This window comes from Diplotaxodon limnothrissa, linkage group LG7 (genome assembly GCF_057381915.1).
Source record: "Diplotaxodon limnothrissa isolate DT_005_m linkage group LG7, D_limnothrissa_male_GT1.1, whole genome shotgun sequence".
Classification (NCBI taxonomy): Eukaryota; Metazoa; Chordata; class Actinopteri; order Cichliformes; family Cichlidae; genus Diplotaxodon; species Diplotaxodon limnothrissa.
In genome coordinates, this window is record NC_140602.1 from 47,611,004 (window position 1) to 47,631,329 (window position 20,326).

Genomic DNA, 20,326 nt, shown 5'->3' on the forward strand with positions numbered 1-20,326 from the left:
TTTCGTTGTGGAAGAGTATGGCTGGAGTCATGTGTGGCTCTTTCATGTAGAAAGATTACCACAGATAGTGGATTTGAAGTGACCACGGCAACATTTCCACTTGGCTGCACCCTCTGATGCCACCTGAACAGAATTCAGCAGGAGCCTTCAAGCGCTCTCATACATAATGTATTGCTGAAGGTCTGCTCAGTTTTCATGTTCTCCTAATTCATTTCACAAAGAGAGAACGAGAGAGAGCTCTGCCAGCATACAGAGCACACAGACTGTATCACACGGTAGTGCTTGGCAACACTGACACCAAGTACATACAGGACCAGTATCACTGATACCAAAACCAATATTCTTAACCTATAAAGGAGGCTAACGTGGGGGCAAGGAGTGTGTCATGACTTATGAGATGAATCATATCATCAACTTGCAAATTCTGAACAGCTTTCAATGATGACTAAATAACTGTGAGTTTTACTTTCCACAATAATAAGTCGACAAAACACCTTTTAGCTTTTCATGTGTTTTGAAACTGGGTTTGTTAGAGACCTGGAATGTAACGCGTCTGTTTCTAAAGCACTTTGGATGAACTTCTGTTCTTTTAAATGTGTCATAAGCTATAAATAAAATAGACGTGACGGCCAACAGAAAAAGGTGCAGGCAGATTTCACAGTGTGTCTTTGAGGTGTATTTTTTCCATTTCCAAAAAGGTAATAATTTATTTAAAACAATTAAGCGAGCTATGCTGAACATAGAGGATAGAAACAACGTAGCAAATCAAATCAAATCAAAATCAAATCAAATCACTTTTATTGTCACATCACATGTGCAGGCACACTGGCACAGCACATGCGAGTGAAATTCTTGTGTGCGAGCCCCACAAGCAACAGAGATGTGCAAACACAACAACACAAACGAGCAAAATACAAGAATGGCCAACCTGAAACTAATAAATATATGTACAATATATAATAGTGTATGCATTTCTGGATGTGTATACTAAATATTTTCCTACGTGTGTGTGTGTGTGTGTGTGTGTGTGTGTGTGTGTGTGTGTGTGTGTGTGTATACACATTTTTACAAATTAAATAGTAAAAAATAAAATAAAATGAAATAAAATAAAATAATAATAATAATAATAATAATAAAATATATAAAATATACAGAGTTGAATATGTGCAAAACAAGTGGCATTTATATACAGTGTGGAGTGCATAATGTTAAAGTTCCAGTAGTGAAGCTGAGGTGTCTATGACGTGTTCAGCAGTCTGATGGCCTGATGGAAAAAGCTGTCTCTCAGTCTGCTGGTTCGGGACCGGATGCTGCAGAACCTCCTTCCTGATGGAAGCAGTCTGAACAGTTTATGGCTGGGGTGACTGGAGTCCTTGATGATCCTCCCCGCTTTCCTCAGGCAGCGCTTCCTGTAGATGTCTTGGAGGGAGGGAAGCTCACCTCCAATTATCCGTTCAGAGCACCGCACTACTCGCTGGAGAGCTTTGCAGTTGTAGGCGGTGCTGTTGCCATACCAGGTGGTGATGCATCCAGTGAGGATGCTCTCAATGGCACAGTGATAGAAGGTCCTGAGGATGCGGGGGCTCATGCCGAATCTTTTCAGTCTCCTGAGAAAGAAGAGGCGCTGCTGCGCCTTCTTCACTGTTTTGTTTGTGTGTACTGACCACGTAAGATCCTCAGCCAGGTGTACTCCAAGGAACCGGAAGCTGCTCACTCTCTCCACAGCAGCGCCGTTGATGGTGATGGGGGTGTGTACTTCTCTGCACCTCCGGAAGTCCACTATCAACTCCTTTGTCTTTGCGACGTTGAGGGTGAGATGGTTGTCTTGACACCAGTGGGTCAGGGCGCTGACCTCCTCCCTGTAAGCCGTCTCATCACCGTTGGTGATAAGACCCACCACTGTAGTGTCGTCCGCAAACTTCACAATGATGTTGGAGCTGTTAGTGGCCGTGCAGTCGTAGGTGTAGAGTGAGTACAGGAGAGGGCTCAGTACACACCCCTGTGGAGCACCAGTGTTCAGTGTGATGGGGGATGAGGTGATGCTGCCCAGTCTGACCACCTGGCGTCTGTCAGACAGGAAGCTAAGGATCCAGCTGCAGAGGGAGCTGCTCAGTCCTAGATCCTGCAGTTTCCTGTCCAGCTTCGAGGGAACGATGGTATTGAATGCTGAGCTGTAATCTACAAACAGCATCCTCACATACGTGTCTCTCTTCTCCAGGTGTGACAGGGCAGTGTGTAGTGTCAGGGCTATGGCATCATCAGTGGACCTGTTGTGGCGGTATGCAAACTGTAGAGGGTCCAGTGAGTCGGGTAGTGCAGAGCAGATGAAGTCCCTGACCAGCTTCTCGAAGCATTTGCTTACGATGGGGGTCAGGGCTACAGGTCGCCAGTCGTTCAATGAGGAGATGGTGGAGGATTTGGGTACAGGGACGATGGTGGCCATTTTGAAGCATTCAGTTCTGTCATGCTAGTATTGAGCCAATACCAATACTAGAGTCAGAAAAATAAAGGTGCCAACTGGAATTAAAAGTGGTTCTTTAGACTGATGCCATAGAAGAACCTTTTTTGGTGCCACAAAGAACCTTTCAAACAAAAGTTCTTTGAAGAACCATTTCTTTCAGTGGTTCATTGAAGAACCTTCAAAGGTGCCCCAAAGAACCATCAAGAAATGGTTCTTTGGGGCACCTTTAAAGGTTCTTCAATGAACCACTGAAAGAAATGGTTCTTCAAAGAACCATTTTTAAAAAGATCCTTCAAATGGTTCTTTAAAAGAACCATTTTAAAGAACCTTTTTTGAGTGGTTCTTTAAAGAACCATTTTAAATCTTTCAAAATAAAATGTATCATAAATTGAATTTGAGTAGGGTAAAATAAATACAAGCACATAGACATATATTAATGGTTTATTGGCACTTTGTATTACAGAAAAAGACATTTTAATGCTAAGCACAACACCACTACTAATAATAGCATATAAGTCATTTAAACAGTAATAATTAAATATCTTTACTATAAATACATATAAATATTATACTATAGATAAAACAACAATTTTTACATTAGAAATAGCAATACTTTCATAACAGACAATTAAACAACACATTTTCATCAGCATGTTTGCATTTTCAGTAAAACTATTTCAAGAACAATCTTTTTATTTAAATTATCAATGAACTGCAGCCTTAAGTTATGTAAGTTAAGTTTAATGTGAGACTCATGGTCCTTTGTTAGTCCACACTGGGATAATTTCAGTCTCTCACCTGCACTATGCTGGCAATCTATGAGATATTTAATGCATTTGCCACTCTTTGCACAGCTACTGGTACAGGTGTAGTCAGAGTTCCCAAGTTGAGAACAAATGCCTCCAAAAAGCAAAATGTCTTTTTTAGTTCACTTGGATAGGCAACATTGTAGACATGGTACAGGGAGAAGACAATACCCATCGCCAATGAAATGTCCATTTCCCCACTGTCCAGAATCCTTTTTTGTCCATCCATCTGGACATTGACCTCAGTTGAATCACTCAAGGGCTTGCCGTCACTGCTGCTGAGTACGATTGTAGGTATCGGGCTGTGTGGATCCTGAAACAGAAATTAAATTCTTGAAATGAGGAGTATAGTTTAAATAAGTATAAACAACAGCTGTCCCAATGAAAGTATAAAACTCCTGTAAAATACTGGATTTGTTCAAGACCCCCCCCCCTCTCACCATACCAAAAAATATATAAATTTACCTTATTTATGACGAAGAGATGAGAGGCATTTTCTTTGAAAATAGATGGCAGGAGAAGAACAGCTGTGTTTACCATCTGACCTGAAAAATAAAGAGAAATATGTAAGTATTTTCTGGCCAATTTTGTTAATACAAAGGTGTAAAGGCCATATGAGTGCCTTTATCAGGAGTTGAATGTCTTGCAGAACATAAGCATTAGTGCAGTAAATGTATACCTAATTAACTTTTCAGTGTAATTCAGTGTAAATGTTAAGCATTTATACAAAACCCCCAGAATGTTGTTCAGTTCTGTAAGTTGCTAGCTTTAAATAATTTGAGTCCTAAAGAACTTGCAAAGCAAGTCTAGCTGCCACTGAACATTTTTTGGGATAAACATTGTGTGAATGACTGAAAATCTTCATAGAGTATTTCCTTGACTTATTCGAATAATGGTGTAATTAATCGTTTTTTTGATGAAATCCACACCTACTCTCCTTCAAAGAACTGGTGGAACTGTATAGTAACGACTCTACATATGTAACGATGCTACATATAGCATCGAGGGTATATCAGTTAAATCTTAAAGTACATCATTGCAGAGACGAGACAGGAGAAATGTCAGTCTGTGGATATTGTAAAGCAGCGGTCCCCAACCTTTTTTGCGCCACGGACCGGTTTATGCCTGACAATATTTTCATGGACTGGCCTTTAAGGTGTCGCGGATAAATACAACAAAATAAAACTAGTACCGGTACCGAAAAAAAGAAAATTTATTCATAACACACGTGAAAAGACCCAGGAAAACCGAGTAAACGATAAAAACGATAACAAAATAACGCTGAAAACCGATAAAAACCCTGAAAAACTATACATTTCACACCTGAGCCTCAACTCTCGCGGCCCGGTACCAAACGACTCACGGACCGGTACCAGTCCGAGGCCCGGGGGTTGGGGACCGCTGTTGTAAGGGACACTGTGTTTACTAATGTGCTGTATGTGAAACCTTAAAAAGTGGTATCTGAGATAGGAGTTAAAAATGTTTTTGCTCATTATTGCCAAGTGCCCTCACCTTTTCTTTCAGTGTCTGTCTGGCTCTCATCAACAGATTTTAAGCAGAGGCTTTTAAGGTTGCTGTTTGGGGCTATTGACACAAGCTTCGCTGCCAACTTACTGAATCCTCGGATTACTTTTTTGTCCACATCAGTTTTAAGTAACATGGAAGCCTCTTCAAGAAGCTAAAATAAAGGATAAACATATACATATTAGCTTTGTACCATAATATATACCATTATATAGCAAACCAGAACAATCATTATTTCACACATCAATTATCATTAGAGAAGAAATTATAATTTTGCATTTGTTTACTTTAATTCTCAAGTACACATTGCTGTGCAAAAGGGATGTTTAGACTATTCTTCCCAAAAAACTATCATTGGCATCAGATTAGTCCAAAATTATCCTGTAGCATGAAAATAAAACCAAAGAGAAAGACATAGTCAATGTGGCAATTTCTGTTAGTGTTCTGTTAGTGTACTTTTATTACTCATGAAATCTGCTGAGTCAGTCACTTTGCCTGTCCTGTAGGTACATGATTATTAGAAGTCTGTATAAATGTGCAGCACATCAGTACATATTCGTGTTTTTGCTGTGCACTATTGTTATTGTTGTTTTTTGCTGCAGTTTTTGATAAAACACTCACCACAACAGGGATAGTGAGACATGGGAATTCTCGTAGAACCTCTTCAGTAGTATGCTGAAGAATGTAGTGTGTTCTGTACTTCTGTATTTTCCTGAGGTGCGTTTGAATGACATCCACATTTGGCCTAGTTTTTTGGCACTCTTGCTTAATCACTGATACATGTTGGTCGGTGCTCCTTTCATCCTCCCCATCGTCAAGAGGATTGATATCCTGGTTATTAAAAAGTTTAGCAAATATTGAGAGAAAAAACAAACAAACAATACTTTTAACTTTTATGTACAATTTAAAATGGCAAACAAACATTGAGCATATTTAACTTGCCTTGGTTTTTTTCAAAAGGATACAGGGCTGGATATCTGATGATCTTTTTCTTCCTGAATTTGGAACTGAGTATTTCTGTCTCATTTTTTCAATTTCCTCTACGTCTACTAGTGGTCTTCTTTCCTTTTTAAACTTGTTCCTGAGAGACTCATGCAGAGCATCCTACAAATGATAAAAATGTAACTAATTATTCATAAATAGGTGCAACTAGGTCCTCCCTTTATGCAAGACATTTACCAGAAAACTTTGAGTGACATAAAGCTGGTAGGTTTGCTGTAATCATGTCATAACCTAATTAGTTCCTATTTACAGATCTCTTCTTTAACTCTTAGGAGTTGATCGAACACATGATATAAATGTTTGGAGCACTTTAGATTGGCTAAATACACTATAAAAGGTAGATAAAGTATTAATGGCAATATGTCCTACAAGCATACTCGTCATGATCTTTCAGTCTATATGTTAATACCTCTACCTTTTAATAATAATGTATACTTTATTGATCCCCACAGGGAAATTTCTCTCTTTGCATTTAACCCATTCACTCAGTGAAGCAGTGGGCAGCCACTAATCAGGCGCCTGGGGAGCAGTGTGTAGGGACGGTACCTTGCTCAAGGGTACCTCAGGGTAGCCGTTCAGTTGATTCAAACCCCCGACCTTCCGATCATGGGATAACCACACTACCTACTGAGCTATCCCTGCCCTATTTTCAAATTTAATTTTTTAAATACAAAAACTACACTATCCTGATACAAAGGCAAACAGAGCTAATATAATGCTGAATTTCACACCATTCACTTGAGAATTCACAGAGAAATGAAACAATTAATTTAAAAGAGCAATTGATATTTTATTTATTGTTTGACCATACTGCACGACATCTGCCTCAAAAATCACAATACTAATACTTGTATTGTAGTGGCCACAAGGGAACAGATAACCTCTGAATATGTAGCAATGAAAATGTTAGCATGTTACACTCATTAGCCAATAATTGGGCAATTCAAAGACAATTTGTTGGACAATTGTATCAATGTTTGCTTTTCAGGAATACTTACATATCCAGAGCCATAACTCTCCTTCAAAAAAGGAAAACTCAGAAGGACAGTCCTCAGAAGGTCTACATACTGCACAAGAGAGGGATACCTGCAAATTTTGAATGATGAACTTAAATTCTGATGTACATACTGTATTTTAAATGGATCAAATCTTAATTATATATAGACTTACATTGTCTCATTACTCAAGTGGTCAAACAGTGCTTGAATAAGCATGTTTTTGAGTCTGTTCTTGGTGGGTGACTTTAGTGCTGCATCTTTATTGGTCAACGCAGTGAGCACAGCTGGAGGAAACTGCACTTTGCAGTTAAACATAGGTTGGAGTGCTGACACAGTGTGCTTTTCTTTGTGTTGCCTTCCACTGCAAGAAGAAGTAAGAAGTATGTTTAGAGTTTGTTACAAGACATGAATATACGTGTCCTTGTGTCCTGCATCAGGAATATCCGCATATTTAAAACGTACAATAACAGCTGCTGAACTACAGAAACAGAATCATAACAGAGAGTAAGAGTGGCTGTGACATTTCAATTTGAAAGTAAATGGGTGTGTGATGCACATCAACGCTGGAGAAACAGAACAGGGCTTGCGTCAACCCCTTGCCCCCCACCCTCCAACACCATAAACCTAGGGGAGGGGAAACACTGGATTGTATGAATGTACAATTCAGTGAATCAACCAGTCAACTTAAGACTCACTCTTTCAGCTTCTCTACAGCAGACAAAAATTTCACTTGGTCTTTCACTTTTGGAAAAAGACGCTCACTCATTCTTTCAGTCATCTGCAGAAGTGTCGATCCATCGATTTCATTGTCTGTGGCACAGAAAAACAATAAGACACGATCAAAACAGAAATGAGCATGTCGAAGATAAAGAATAAAAATATTATAAAACATTACTAAAAAAACAGCTATGAGTTCATTAGTGACTATAGATGATGACAGACCTGTGGAATAGCCAAAAAGTGGTTAAAATCATTTTAACAGTGGTTGACAACTCCTAACTAAAAAGTCATGGTTTAGGATGTATCTTACCTAACTTTGGTATGGACTGCCTTAAAAGGTCGGTGGATCAGTGTAATGAAGTCTTGACCATCACATCTGTATGCGTCCAAAGCATGAAAGTCTACCTCATCCCCAGGCTTGAATATCAACAGATCATCAGTCTCTCTGATGTGGTATGATTGAAGGTGTCTTATAAACTCCAGTGTTGTGAAAAGTCTTCCAACAAGAAACCAGTTGGCCCTGATATACACAATCAGGACTATTTTCACAAACAGTGGAATTTGCTCTGCATGCACAAGTTCCAAAATGAAGAAATCTCCAACTGCATATTTTACAGAGTTTAAAATGATGCATTTACTTGTCCAGAGTTTCTCATCCACAGTAACGGCTGTCTCCAAGTTTTGCAAACAAATCTGCAAGTTCACTGGAAGTTCTTGAAGTGATAAGTTATTAACTGCTGCTTGTGTATGATCGCTCCTGATGATCCGTTCAGGCTGCCACTCCCAGCATTGACGAAGCTGATTCCTCTTTGCCAAAGTCTGACAAATATTAATATAGTTATTGGTGATTCTTGCTACTGTCTTGAAATATTGATGTCTGGCTTCAAACCTCATGCACCAATGAGAGCGGAGTGACCCATAATCAAGGATGAGCTGAGGATAATGTAGCAGAAAATGCAGCTTGGGTGTAAACACACCAGGAAACAGATTGATGAAATCTGTCAAAAAGTAAGTGATCAGTTCATGTAGATTACTAATCCAGTCAGTGCTGATGGTTGGAGCAAGAATAATCTCTCCTATTTCTCGAACCAAAAGATAAAGCTGCCAAAACTTGTTACCCTTTTCAATCCTGGAGCCTATGACGAAAGGCAGAGTCCTAAATAATGTCCATTTCTCAACAGCAGTTCCAGAGATATTTCCATCCAGTGCTACCTTCTCAGATATTAGAGCAGGTTTGGAGGTGCAGTCATTCTGTCCAAAACTAAAAGTCCTTATGCTGTCATTCACCTCTTGGATAGTAACGGTTTTGTCCTCGTGCAAGGCTTTTACAACAGACTTCAAAACAAGAGGAATGACCCCCTCAAGAAAATCATGCATTACATCAGGTGGGAATGCATTTGTGGTATCAAAATATGACAGCTTGTTGAAGGCACATGGGCCAGTTACACCATACACTGACCCACATTGCAGATGGTATGCATGAACAGTCTTTGTTCTAAGAACACAATCTCCCTCACTAATGATCCTAGACAGGTCCTTGTAATGACACATACAAAACCTGCATATTCTACCATTACTGAATGAGCAGCTAAAACCTGCAAGTGTGTGAGAGGTTAGGTTGTCTGCAGATATTGTGGCCAGACCACCTTTGATGCAGTACTGTCTGTCTTCAAATTTTAATCGTAATCCACGTTCTTGCAAAACCTGTAGGTCACAAATTAATGGTTCTAATATTTTCTCAAATCCATATGTTTTCACCAATCTATGTTTGACAAGTATCAACAGATGAATATGTCTTAAAACAGATCTGTCTTTTGGTGGAATATTTCCCAAAGTAAAATAAAATGCAGACACTTTATGTAGACGTTTCTTTGATCCTAATGGATTAGCAACTTCAAATTCATCACTGTACAACTGAATTCTCAAATGTGGGTTGTCTGTGTTAAAAAAATCACTTTCTTTGTAAATTTTCCCATCACTAAAATCTGTTAAGGTTTCAGGAGCACGGGATTCTGGCCTAAAAATTTGTCTTAAAATGTTAGGATCATTACATATTAATTCTAAGACTTTTAGAAGTGGCATATACTGAAAAGTGTCCTGTTTCCCAGTAAAAGGATCTATCCCCAGGATACATTCAACAGGTTCAATCAGGTTTAATTTCTCAACACAGTATCTGTCTAGTTGATATGTGTTGCTGACTGCACTGAAGCAATGTTCTACCAAACTATTGTCATCAATATAATGAAAACTTGATATATCAAAATTAAGAGTCTGCAAACATTTAGAAAATATCTCCCTATAGTTTTCAATAAAATACTTGAAAAGTGACTCTACTTCAATAAGAACAAATGTTTGAACTTTTCTATTTACAATACTTTTCTCTTGAAGATTCAAGGAAAACAATGCCAGTTGTTTTCTCACAGTCTCTGTAAAGTTCTCTACAAGTTCACTCAGAGTTCGTTCAGATGATTGGGGAAATTCAACAGTTTCCTGGATGACAGGGTCACAGTCTGGGGCAGACTCTAATCCTTGTTTCTGATATTTATGTTTCTTCCTTGTGTGATTTTTCAAAGATTTCACAGACAAAAACTTTCTGGGACAGTCTTCTAGTCTGCAGACAATGAAGAATCCACATTCACTTTCATGGTATATCTGTTGATGTTTCAGCAGTTTTTCATATGTTGGTTTTCTTGTGGAGCACTGTGGACACTGATATGGCACATCCATAGAAATGCTCACCTACAAAGACCTGTTGATAATCTGCCAATTCATTTTCCCCAAGCCAAAGAGATACTTCTCCAACAGTCCACTGCTGAGCCATGATCTGTTAAAACAAAACAAAATGCCATTACATTGTTTTATTCTGTGACATCAAAAACTTATTTATTTTTTATTCATTCATTTTCCAAGCCGCTTTATCATCATAAGGATCGGAGGGGTGCTGGAGCCTATCCCAGCTGTTTTTTTTAGGCGGGGTAGACCCTGGACAGGTTGCCAGTCCATGGCAGGGTTGTCATTCAGATATGTATGTTTGGATTGTGGGTGGAAACCCACACAGAAACAGGGAGAACATGCAAACTCCACACAAAAAGGCACCCGGTTGACCCCGGGAATTGAACAGAGTCTTTCTAGCTGTGAGGCAGCAGCGCTAACCACTATACCACTGTTTATTCTAACTTTTAAGCCTTCTTCAGATAAATATTGATTATTTTATGCTTTCGATTATCTGGTCTTGTTAGTATAATGACCTCTTTTTTGCCTAATATATGATGTTGGATAAATGAAATGTACATAAAAAAAATTTAACTATAATAAAAACGGACATTATCTTGGTAACATCAAATGACTGGAGCATAATTTGTCAACTACTCTGAAAATAAGTTATACAGTAACAGTCAAAGACAACTTCTCATGTGTCACATTTCTGTTTATTCAAAACACTTATGCATTGCTGTATTTTATACAGCTACTCCACAATTCAAAGTACAGGCTACTGAATTTCTGAGTTTCTAGACCAGACACAGAGCTCACACAACAGGCTTCAGGCGCCATTTTGGTGACTTTAACCATATTATTAATTTTAATATCTGTCTAGCTGACATTAGTTTATGTACGCAGCACGCAATATAGCCACATATTTTACAGGCCAAATTAATTGGGAGCACCTTCACTTAACCCCTGGAGAGTCTTGGGTCGATTTGTGGCTCTAAGACCGATAGTGTATGCATTTTTCTAAGACCCTCCAGGGGTTAATTGTAACAGTGGTTTTGTTAGGAAAACAGTTCTTTATACCAGATACTAAACTGCGTTAACGTCAAAGGCTAACGTATCTAACCATTACTGTTAGCACAACATTAACAGCAAGCTACAATGACGAGTAACAAAAACAAAACAATAAAAAGGTTTTATGAAAATGTTTTACCTTTTCCAACAGTCCAGGAATCCAGAATCCTTTAAAGACCAGCAGGTACTGAAGACTGTTATCCACTGGCAACGTCCGAGAGAAAGTTTTCTTTCCGTTAGAAAGTTCAAGGCTCGCGCGATCTGTGTGCGCATGCGCATCCCTACAGTTGCCCCCCCCCTTTGGTTGTACTACGTGTTCTAACGTCTCTCTCTCTCCCTGTCATTTATTTGGCTTGACACATATAATAATAAATTGCGCAGTGATAAACAAGTACTCAGATCACATGTGCAATTATTATTTACTGCTGGGTGGTTTGTAAAGTTCACAGTAACTAGTATTATCATTATGATATATATATATATATATATATATATACATATATATATATATATATATATATATATATAGAGAGAGAGAGAGAGAGAGAGAGAGCGAGAGAGAGAGAGAGCAAGAGCGAGAGAGAGAGAGAGCAAGAGAGAGAGATCTGATATAGATCAGTATCTGAATCTGTCTAATATCCCCCGAATGGATTGTTAATTTATAAATTCACCATATTCATAAACGGCTTAATAATAAATTCTATATTCTGTTACCACATTATTTGTGATCAGTGGGTTTGCAGGGTGGGTGCTGGGGGTCTTCAGGCTTTGGCACCCACCCCTGCCATCAGAATATTTTTAAGCAAGTGTTTCTAACTTTAATTTGAATATTCAGTATCCCACCATCTGCCCCCCCCCCCGCACACAAACAAAACACACAGTATAATTTAAACCCTCATTAAAGTGAATATTATTTATGCCATTTTACACCAACAAACTCGGATAGCTAAGGATGAAGAACCTTTTGTTCTTTAAAGAACCATTTGTAATAGCTGAAGAACCATCCACAAAATAAAAAGGTTCTTTGACGTATGATGGTTCTTTAAAGAACCATGAAGACATCTGAAGAACCATAATTTTTCTGAGTGTAGAGTCAGAATAAATACTGAACCACGTGAATAAAAGGCAGTGTTGTCATCATTTATCAAAATGAAGACCCTTATTTCCCTGTATATAGCAGAATGTAGGTCTTTTAATGACACCATATAGATTTCCTAGCTGTAATATCTGATGTTTGTTTTTGTTTTTTAAATGATTTAGTGTTGATTGCTATTATTATTTCACCCCACATTTTCAAACCAAATACTCTCTTTGGACTTTATTTTCAAGTTGGAAATAAATCAGCAACTACACAATAGCAACAATGTGCTAATACCCCCTTCTTCCCCCCTTCAACACTTGTAACAGCTTAATCCAGCAGAGTTCTTCACGCTCTTTGTCTTCACATTTCCAAGAAACAAACTGATATTTATTAGCTTAACGCTCAGTGACACGGCTCTGGCCGTGGCCTTCATTTTTTATGTCACCTCCCCTTATTTTCTTTTGTGGCCGTGATTTGATGTGCTGTGATTGTCTTTTGTTTCTCTTTTGCTCACAGCATAAAATCATTCATGAAAATCAATCCAAACACGACCCGCTCTTCTATTTTTCAAAACGTAGCCTTCCCCTGACCTCAATAAATCGACCGGCGAACGTTAAACATTTCAGTTGGTGCCCTTAAAATGGCCTTTCCACAAACATAGTCCTTCACTAAAAGGGGGGCACTAAGAGCAGCGTGTGTGCATTTGTGAGAGAGAGTGAAAGAGACCGAGTTGTGTGGCAACCACCACTTTTTAGGCTTTTTTTTAATGCTTTTACCAGTAGTGGGATATAATTATGGCCCAGTTCTAATCATTTTAATTTTGTCCATTTGTTTTAGTTGATTTTATCTTAAAGAGAACAGACTTTTTTCCTGCCCTTTTATCTGAGAGTCAAATGAAAAAACACAGGATATTTCTGGTGTTCAGAGAAATCATCATGAATTTAATAAATGTGGTTTTAAAGGGAGCTATTTCTGTGAAATTTGGTTGACTGGCTATGGTAAATGGGCTGTTTTTTTTTTTTTCACTCTTCCGTAACGATACTTTGGCATACAAACCAGAGCAGCCGGGGATCGAACCACCAACCTTCCAATTAGTAGACATGCCCTAACTCAAGAGAAGTCAGCAGTAAATATGTGCTGTGCAACATGCATGGACAGACTTGTAAAAGGCTTCCAACCCCACCACTTCTAGATCTTATGCAGTGTAGCTCTAAAACCTTAATTATCTTGTTGATTGAAACCTATATCATCATTCACTAAACAAGAAGCTCGTGCTTTCCATAGCATCTTATTGTAATTTTCTAACTTTTTCAAGCTCAGCGCACACACACATACCACAGCAATGCATCAGCATCCTTTTTCCCTCTTCTTATTTGGGGCTTTTTACCCTTTATTATGACAGGACAGTTTAGATTTAAGACAAAAGCTGGGAGAGAGAGAGAGCAGGAAACAGCCTGGGGCAGATTCACACCCGGGCCTCTGCAATAGCCTTATGGCACATAGGTCATCTGCTCCAGCCAGTGAGCTAAACCGACACCCTCACTTTCAGGCTTTATTGGGCATGACTGCTGCTTTAACTCCAGTCCACCTACTGAGAGTTTCATAGCACTCAGCAGCACAGTCTGCTCGCAGGCACCAGATATCAACCAGCAGCTGATTGGATTTTCGTTTATTATCCACATGTAGCATAAAACCTGTGAACACATCTAAGCTTTGTCCAGTGAATGGGCTTCAAACATCGGAGCCTTTAGCAGCTGCTTTTCAAGGGGCAAGCGCTTTAGAGAAACCACACAGAGTGAAAGCTCTGAGCCAAGATGGCGGCCTTGGCAGCGTTCAAGTTTAAGTTCAAACAGGTTATGTGCCTTGTGCATCCCAAAAGAGGGAAAGTCGCACGCCTTACTGTCAATACAATGTTTTTTAATATGGGATCATGAGGAGCTCAGCAAAGCCAATCTGAGACTCTGAGGCACAAGGTCAAAGCAAGACAAGAGGGCCAAAAAAGGTACTCATACTCTTCCACTTTGTACTTACATGGACTGTACAGTTAAACCAGGAAAAGGGGATTAGGGAAGATGTTATGACAAGAAATGAAGGCATAACACCACTATCTCTGCTTTCAACTCATATTTCAATGGAACGTAATAATGCACATAAGCTCAGAGAGCACGCACCAAGCAAAAGAGTTCGAGTTTTACCTCGTAGCAAAAGTCGCGTAGTGTACACATGTAAAGTAAAGATGCTGTACATTTTTAGATGTCTTTCTAATGCCTGACATAATTTATATTTGCCTGTTACCTTCTGTTTATGAGAGGAATGAAGCTGGCCTAAAGGGGAGATAAAACGTGTTCGTTTCGGAAACTCTGGGCTTCATCTAGCTTCAGTATACATTTTTACAGGAATTGCATGAAAGTAGCATAATTAGTCCATAGCTGTTGTTTAGATCATGGCATGATGTGTTGCTCTTTGAGACCTTTGTGTGCCTCACTTTGTCAGACAGGTTCTATTTAAGTGAGGTTTGATGGTAATCAGGCCGGGGTGCGGCAGTGACATTGAACTCAGCTGTCGAAGAAAAAAAAAAAAGTGGTTAATTATAGCTAATTTATGATTCAGCAGGGGAAGGGCAAATACTTTTTCCACGTAGGCCCAAGTTGTGAAGTGAAGTGAAGCTGTGGAACAGACTAAGTAAAGATGTGAAGCAATGTCCAAGCATGGCGCAGTTTAAAAAGCGGTTTAAGGATATGGTTTTTACAGGGTACAGGGAAAAGGTAGAGATTTGATAGGGTGTTCTTGTCTAATATTTTCATGTGTGTGCGCATGCACGGGTTTGTTGGTATGGGTGTATGTATATATATATATATATATATATATATATAAATAATTGTAGGCTGTGTATCCTTGAGGTGTTAATGGGGTTATTGAAAATGTGTATATGTGCGTATGTATGGATAGATAGAAACATATATGTGTATATATTTAAAAAAAAAAAAAAAAAAATTACACATAACATATAATGTAATTGCAAGGAGGTATTTCTGTAGTCTATTGATACTAGATAGTGGAAAAGGGGTGGGATTAAATAAGCTTATGCTTCTTCCTGCTCCTTTTTGAACATGGACGTTATTTGGAGTTGTGGTTGCTCGTTTTCCTTTTGTTTGCTTTGTTCATTTGTCTCTTTTAATTCTATTTTTTTTATACTTTTTCAACATGTTCAAAATAAAGATTCAATCAATCAAAAGTTGGTTTAGATAGCTTCTGTTTAAATCATCATTTAGAAACTGGATTTTGTATTGACTCGTGCTATTTGTGTCTTATATTAACACTTGTTTGACCATATGAAGCAGTTAAATGTGACACGTCCAAAATACTTAGCTTGGACAAATACTTTTTCATGGCACTGTACTGCCAAAGAGCACAGAGAAGTTAAAACTTGAGCAACATTTGGAGTTTAAAGAACAGCTTTTTAGCCTTAATAAAGTGCACCACCGAATGTGAGTTTTATCTGATATATATTAAACTAAAAAACAAAACAAAACACTCATGACATTCAAGTTTTTTTGCTTCAGACTGTGGATATCAGAGTAGGTTATGGGGATGTAGAGGAGCAAATGAAAGGGTGGGAAATCATGGAGAGAAAACGCACACACACACACACACACACTGAGACATGTGAGGAGAAGAAAGGCAGGTCTTTTGGCCACTTGTGGCTTTCGTAACCCAGGCACAAATCATAGAGGGACATGGCAATTGGAGTGACAGATGAACAATGCTCCCCTTTTCCAGCCCCCTGTGAACAGGCCCATCCATCACAGCGGGGGAGATTAATTCAATTCATCAGTGTTTTGTCTCCATGGGCCCCCTAATGCCACCTGATATTGCTCAAAGGGGACTTATAAATGTTTGTGGATTTGATGCGAGCTTTGCTGCTTGACACCGAATTAAAACATTACTCTTTACTCGTAGCAGTACACAGTTTTTGCCAATAGCCTGCCATCCACCTCTGCCATAATTCTGATCAAGATTAATTCTTATGAAGACAAAATTGTTTGCCAAAGGCGGCCAACAAGAACATTAAGTAGAGTTTGCAAAGAGAGGAGGGCTTTAGTAATGGAAGATTGATGGTTGCAAAAGAAAACACAGGTCAGGTAGATTTTATTAAGGCATTCAAGATGTACAGCACCTTGAGGCATGTTGGCACGAGACTGCCTAAGCTCATTTACACAATGACCAATTTGTCCTCTACAAGAATGGGCGTTTTCGTCTCTGCTGGCCAGCAAACACATTATTCACAAAGAGCAAGGCAGAAGCAATGTTTGTGTTAAATTAAAAATAAATAAAAATTTAAATGAGGTTTTAACGGTGCATAAACACAAAGCGCTTAAAGCCAGACTTTGAGTCATGAGGCTTATGGACATGCAGCACAACAGAAAATGTCTGAGGTTCAGACATTACCATATGTAACAGAGTATAAGCTCACAGTGCAACAGCATGACTGCAATTGTGCAGAAGCAGTTCTTATAGTTAAACAGCTCGAGCCTTATCCAAAAATTGTGTTAGTGATGACACCCAGTGGCTGCAAGATGCACAACAAGCGACCTTTTTTTTTTCTTTTTTTTTTAAAATAAATGTAAATGCCTAGTTGTGGTCTGAAAAGGCTTCTCTGGAGATGCCGTAGTTCATTACAGTTGAATAGTATCGCTGTGGAGATGCCCGCGTTGTGCACGTGTTATAGAATTGGCATTGGATCTGTAGTGCGTACATAAAAACCCAAGTTTAGGTTTACAAATATCTTGCAGGTTCTATTTTTTGTTCCTTTCCATAAATTGTGGTACAGAAATGTAAAGTAGGAGGTTCAGTGCTTAGCAAGAATTGCTGCAAGTTTTCATGGCATAGATTCGCCAAGTTATCGGAAATACTCCTTTAAGACCAACATGAGGGCATCATAGTCTCGCAGCAGCTGAAAGTAGCTCAGCTGACAAGCAGTTAAAGTGTACCTAACAAAGTGGCATCTGCATGTGATACATGGTAAAGATTAAACATGTGCAGCATGTGGGCTAAAGAATGATTTTTAGAGCCTGAAAAGAGCAGACAGTGGTTTGGGGACCACCATATCACTTTCATTATATGTAATCACATTGCTTTTTATAGACTTCATCACTGCCTCATTTTTAGGCACCTAGTATGAACAAGTAACACCGAATCAGTCAAGACTTACAAAACAGAGCAGCGTGTTGCAAACATCCTCACATAAACCACAAACAATTGAAATTAGACAAGGACTTGTGAGAGTTACTACAAAACATTTCCTTTATTTAAGCATAACCCTCCTTCTGAGCCTGATAGTAGATTCTGCCTCCTCTCCAGACACACAGGTAGTAGGTCGTGCTCAGCAATCCCACTACAGACACCAGCAGGATGGCTACTACCAGGGCAATTTTCCACACTGCTGATCCTTCAGCTTTTTTGAAGTCTAACAAAGCAGAAGTGTCACAAATCAAATCTTAAGTGTGCAGGATGACCAAAAGAGGTCATTATTAATGCTGTTAGCGATCGTGTTAAAGGCATGAAACCTCAACCCACCTTGTTCCCTCACAAGAAATTGTTCTGGGGTCGTTGATTTCATCTGGTCCTTGGCTTCCAGTGTTCTGGCAACTTCTGATGAACTTTCAGGGATGCCGTCCTGGACTGCTACAAACTGTCCATCAGCATCAACATACTGCGGATTCTCAGTGATAAGCCACTCTTCCTGGGTGTACTGAAGCATGGCTGCAAGTAGATACCCAAAAATATAAGCCAATTTATCAGATCCTGACCCAACAGTAGACGCATGCTGCTGTTTTCTTACCTGAATGACCACCAGGCATGGCCAAAAACACACACCAAAGCACAAACATGATCACAGAAGCTCACAACCAGCTTTCCCTTGGCTTTTTTTAATGCAGCCACCTTATCTACAGAAGTGACATCAGCTGTGTTGTCCTGACTCAATCAAGGCAAATTGCAGCAACTGAGCTCTCAAATCGCCTGCTTTGGTGTCCTTTAGAGAGCCCCCATTTCAGTGGTTAAACTACACCTCTTTCATCAGAAAGTGACAGTCAGTCAAAGAGAAATTGACCACACAAAGAGCAAGTTGTTATGCTGCCACTTGAAACAGCAGAGAAGAGTGTTCTTCCAGGAAGTGCATCGTAAAATCCAATATTCTGTCTGAAGTTCAGAGGTGGATACTCGGAGAACGTTAAAGCCATAAATATAAATAACTTGAGAAGCAGGTGTGATGAGATTAAAGCGATCACTGAAACAAACCATGAACAGACACAGATCGTTTATTTCGTTACAGCTTTGGTACAGAATAACAGGACTGCTTACAGTTTTTGCTCGTTGCTTGAACACTATAAACCTATGCTTAGACTAAAGTAACACAACTTGAAGCTTTTGTTACCATACCCCAAACACATGTACCCATACCTTAAACAAAAGTGCTGCTTTGCACTCTGGTTGCAATTATGCAACACACTTACTCCTTTATGCAACACACATGGTCCTGCATACTACACTCTATTTCATACATATGACACTTCGTTCAAAAATGAAATTTCAGGGTGCCATTTGGAAAACACATGTATCCAAAATACAAAACACATCGGGTAATTGCAACCACTCAAATATACACCTGAAGGCACTTACTTGCAAAACTGAACACCAATTAGCCAACCACAAAAAGCCCTCAGTTTAGCCAATTCAAGAACTTTGCAAGCATGGATGGAGGGAGAGCAAGAGGAAGAGGAGGAGGAGGTCAAAGAGGCCATGCACGGACCCATATTTCTGATGATATAAGAGCAACTTTGGTGGACCATGTCATCAACCACGGCCTGACTATGAGGGAAGCTGGGCAGAGAGTCCACCCACATCTAAGCCGCTTCACAGTGGCATCTGTAATAAGAAAATTCCGACTAGAAAACAGGTCTGTCTTCATCTCACTGCCTTCTACTCTACTCAGATGGTTTTCATAGTACTGTTCTACAGTTACCATATCAAGTGTACAGGGTATTGCAGGGTGCTAATGCTCCTTTTGCAGCCAAAGTGGTAGTTTCTGTGAAACATACCATGATTACTTATATTGAAGTACAGTGTTGTACAGTGGATGATACAGTATATACAGTGAAGTACTGTAAGAAAAATAAGCAAACCGATGACAATATGTGGTTGTATTTCTCTAGAATGACTCGAAGACCTTCTGGGGGAGGACGCCAACGCCTGTTCACACAACGGCAGGAACTTGCTGTTGTGGACCTAGTGAGGGCAGACAATGCCATCCGTCTCCACCAGCTACGACGGAAAATACTTGCAGACAGGCGAGTGTTCAGCAACATAGACCATGTGAGCATCACCACCATCAGACGCATCTTGGGTAAACACAGCATCACCATGAAGCAGCTCTACAGAGTCCCATTCGAGAGGAACAGTGACAGGGTCAAAGGACTTCGAGCTGAATATGTACGGGTACGTGTAACTGTCCCTTACATTTACAATAGAGTATTGGTGAAGTCCAGTAGCAGCTGAATATGTACCATATCAGTACCACATGGATCCATTCTGAGAGCTACACAGGTACCTGTGTGATGGGGTGAGGGTGCTGTATGTGTAGCACTGTAGTACAGTGATATGTTCCCCTTTTTTTCAGAGAATCTTGGCCATGGATGGAGCTGCACAGCCTCATGAATACATTTTCATTGATGAAGCTGGATTCGACCTGAGCAAAACAAGACGACGGGGTCGTAATGTAATTGGCCAAAGGGCAATTGTGCACGTCCCAGGGCAGCGCGGGGGAAACATCACATTATGTGCCGCCATATGCCTTCGAGGGCTTCTGCACCATCATGCAATACTGGGTCCATACAATAGCCAACACATACTCACATTTCTAGATGCTCTCCATGATATAGTTGTACAGAAC

The 20,326-nt window shown here is 39.5% G+C and overlaps 1 protein-coding gene across 1 annotated transcript; it reads right to left on the reverse strand.

Annotated features, from left to right (window-relative positions):
- Positions 1-3,277: 3,277 nt before the first annotated feature.
- LOC146629036 (sterile alpha motif domain-containing protein 3-like) lies at positions 3,278-10,332 on the reverse strand. Its single transcript, XM_085358287.1, has 9 exons — positions 10,251-10,332; positions 7,487-7,601; positions 6,964-7,152; positions 6,792-6,879; positions 5,734-5,895; positions 5,413-5,622; positions 4,780-4,945; positions 3,733-3,812; positions 3,278-3,580 (listed from the first exon to the last, which is right to left on the reverse strand). The coding sequence occupies exons 1-9, from the start codon at positions 10,330-10,332 to the stop codon at positions 3,278-3,280; spliced, it is 1,395 nt and encodes a 464-aa protein (XP_085214413.1).
- Between the last annotated feature and the right edge of the window lie 9,994 nt (positions 10,333-20,326).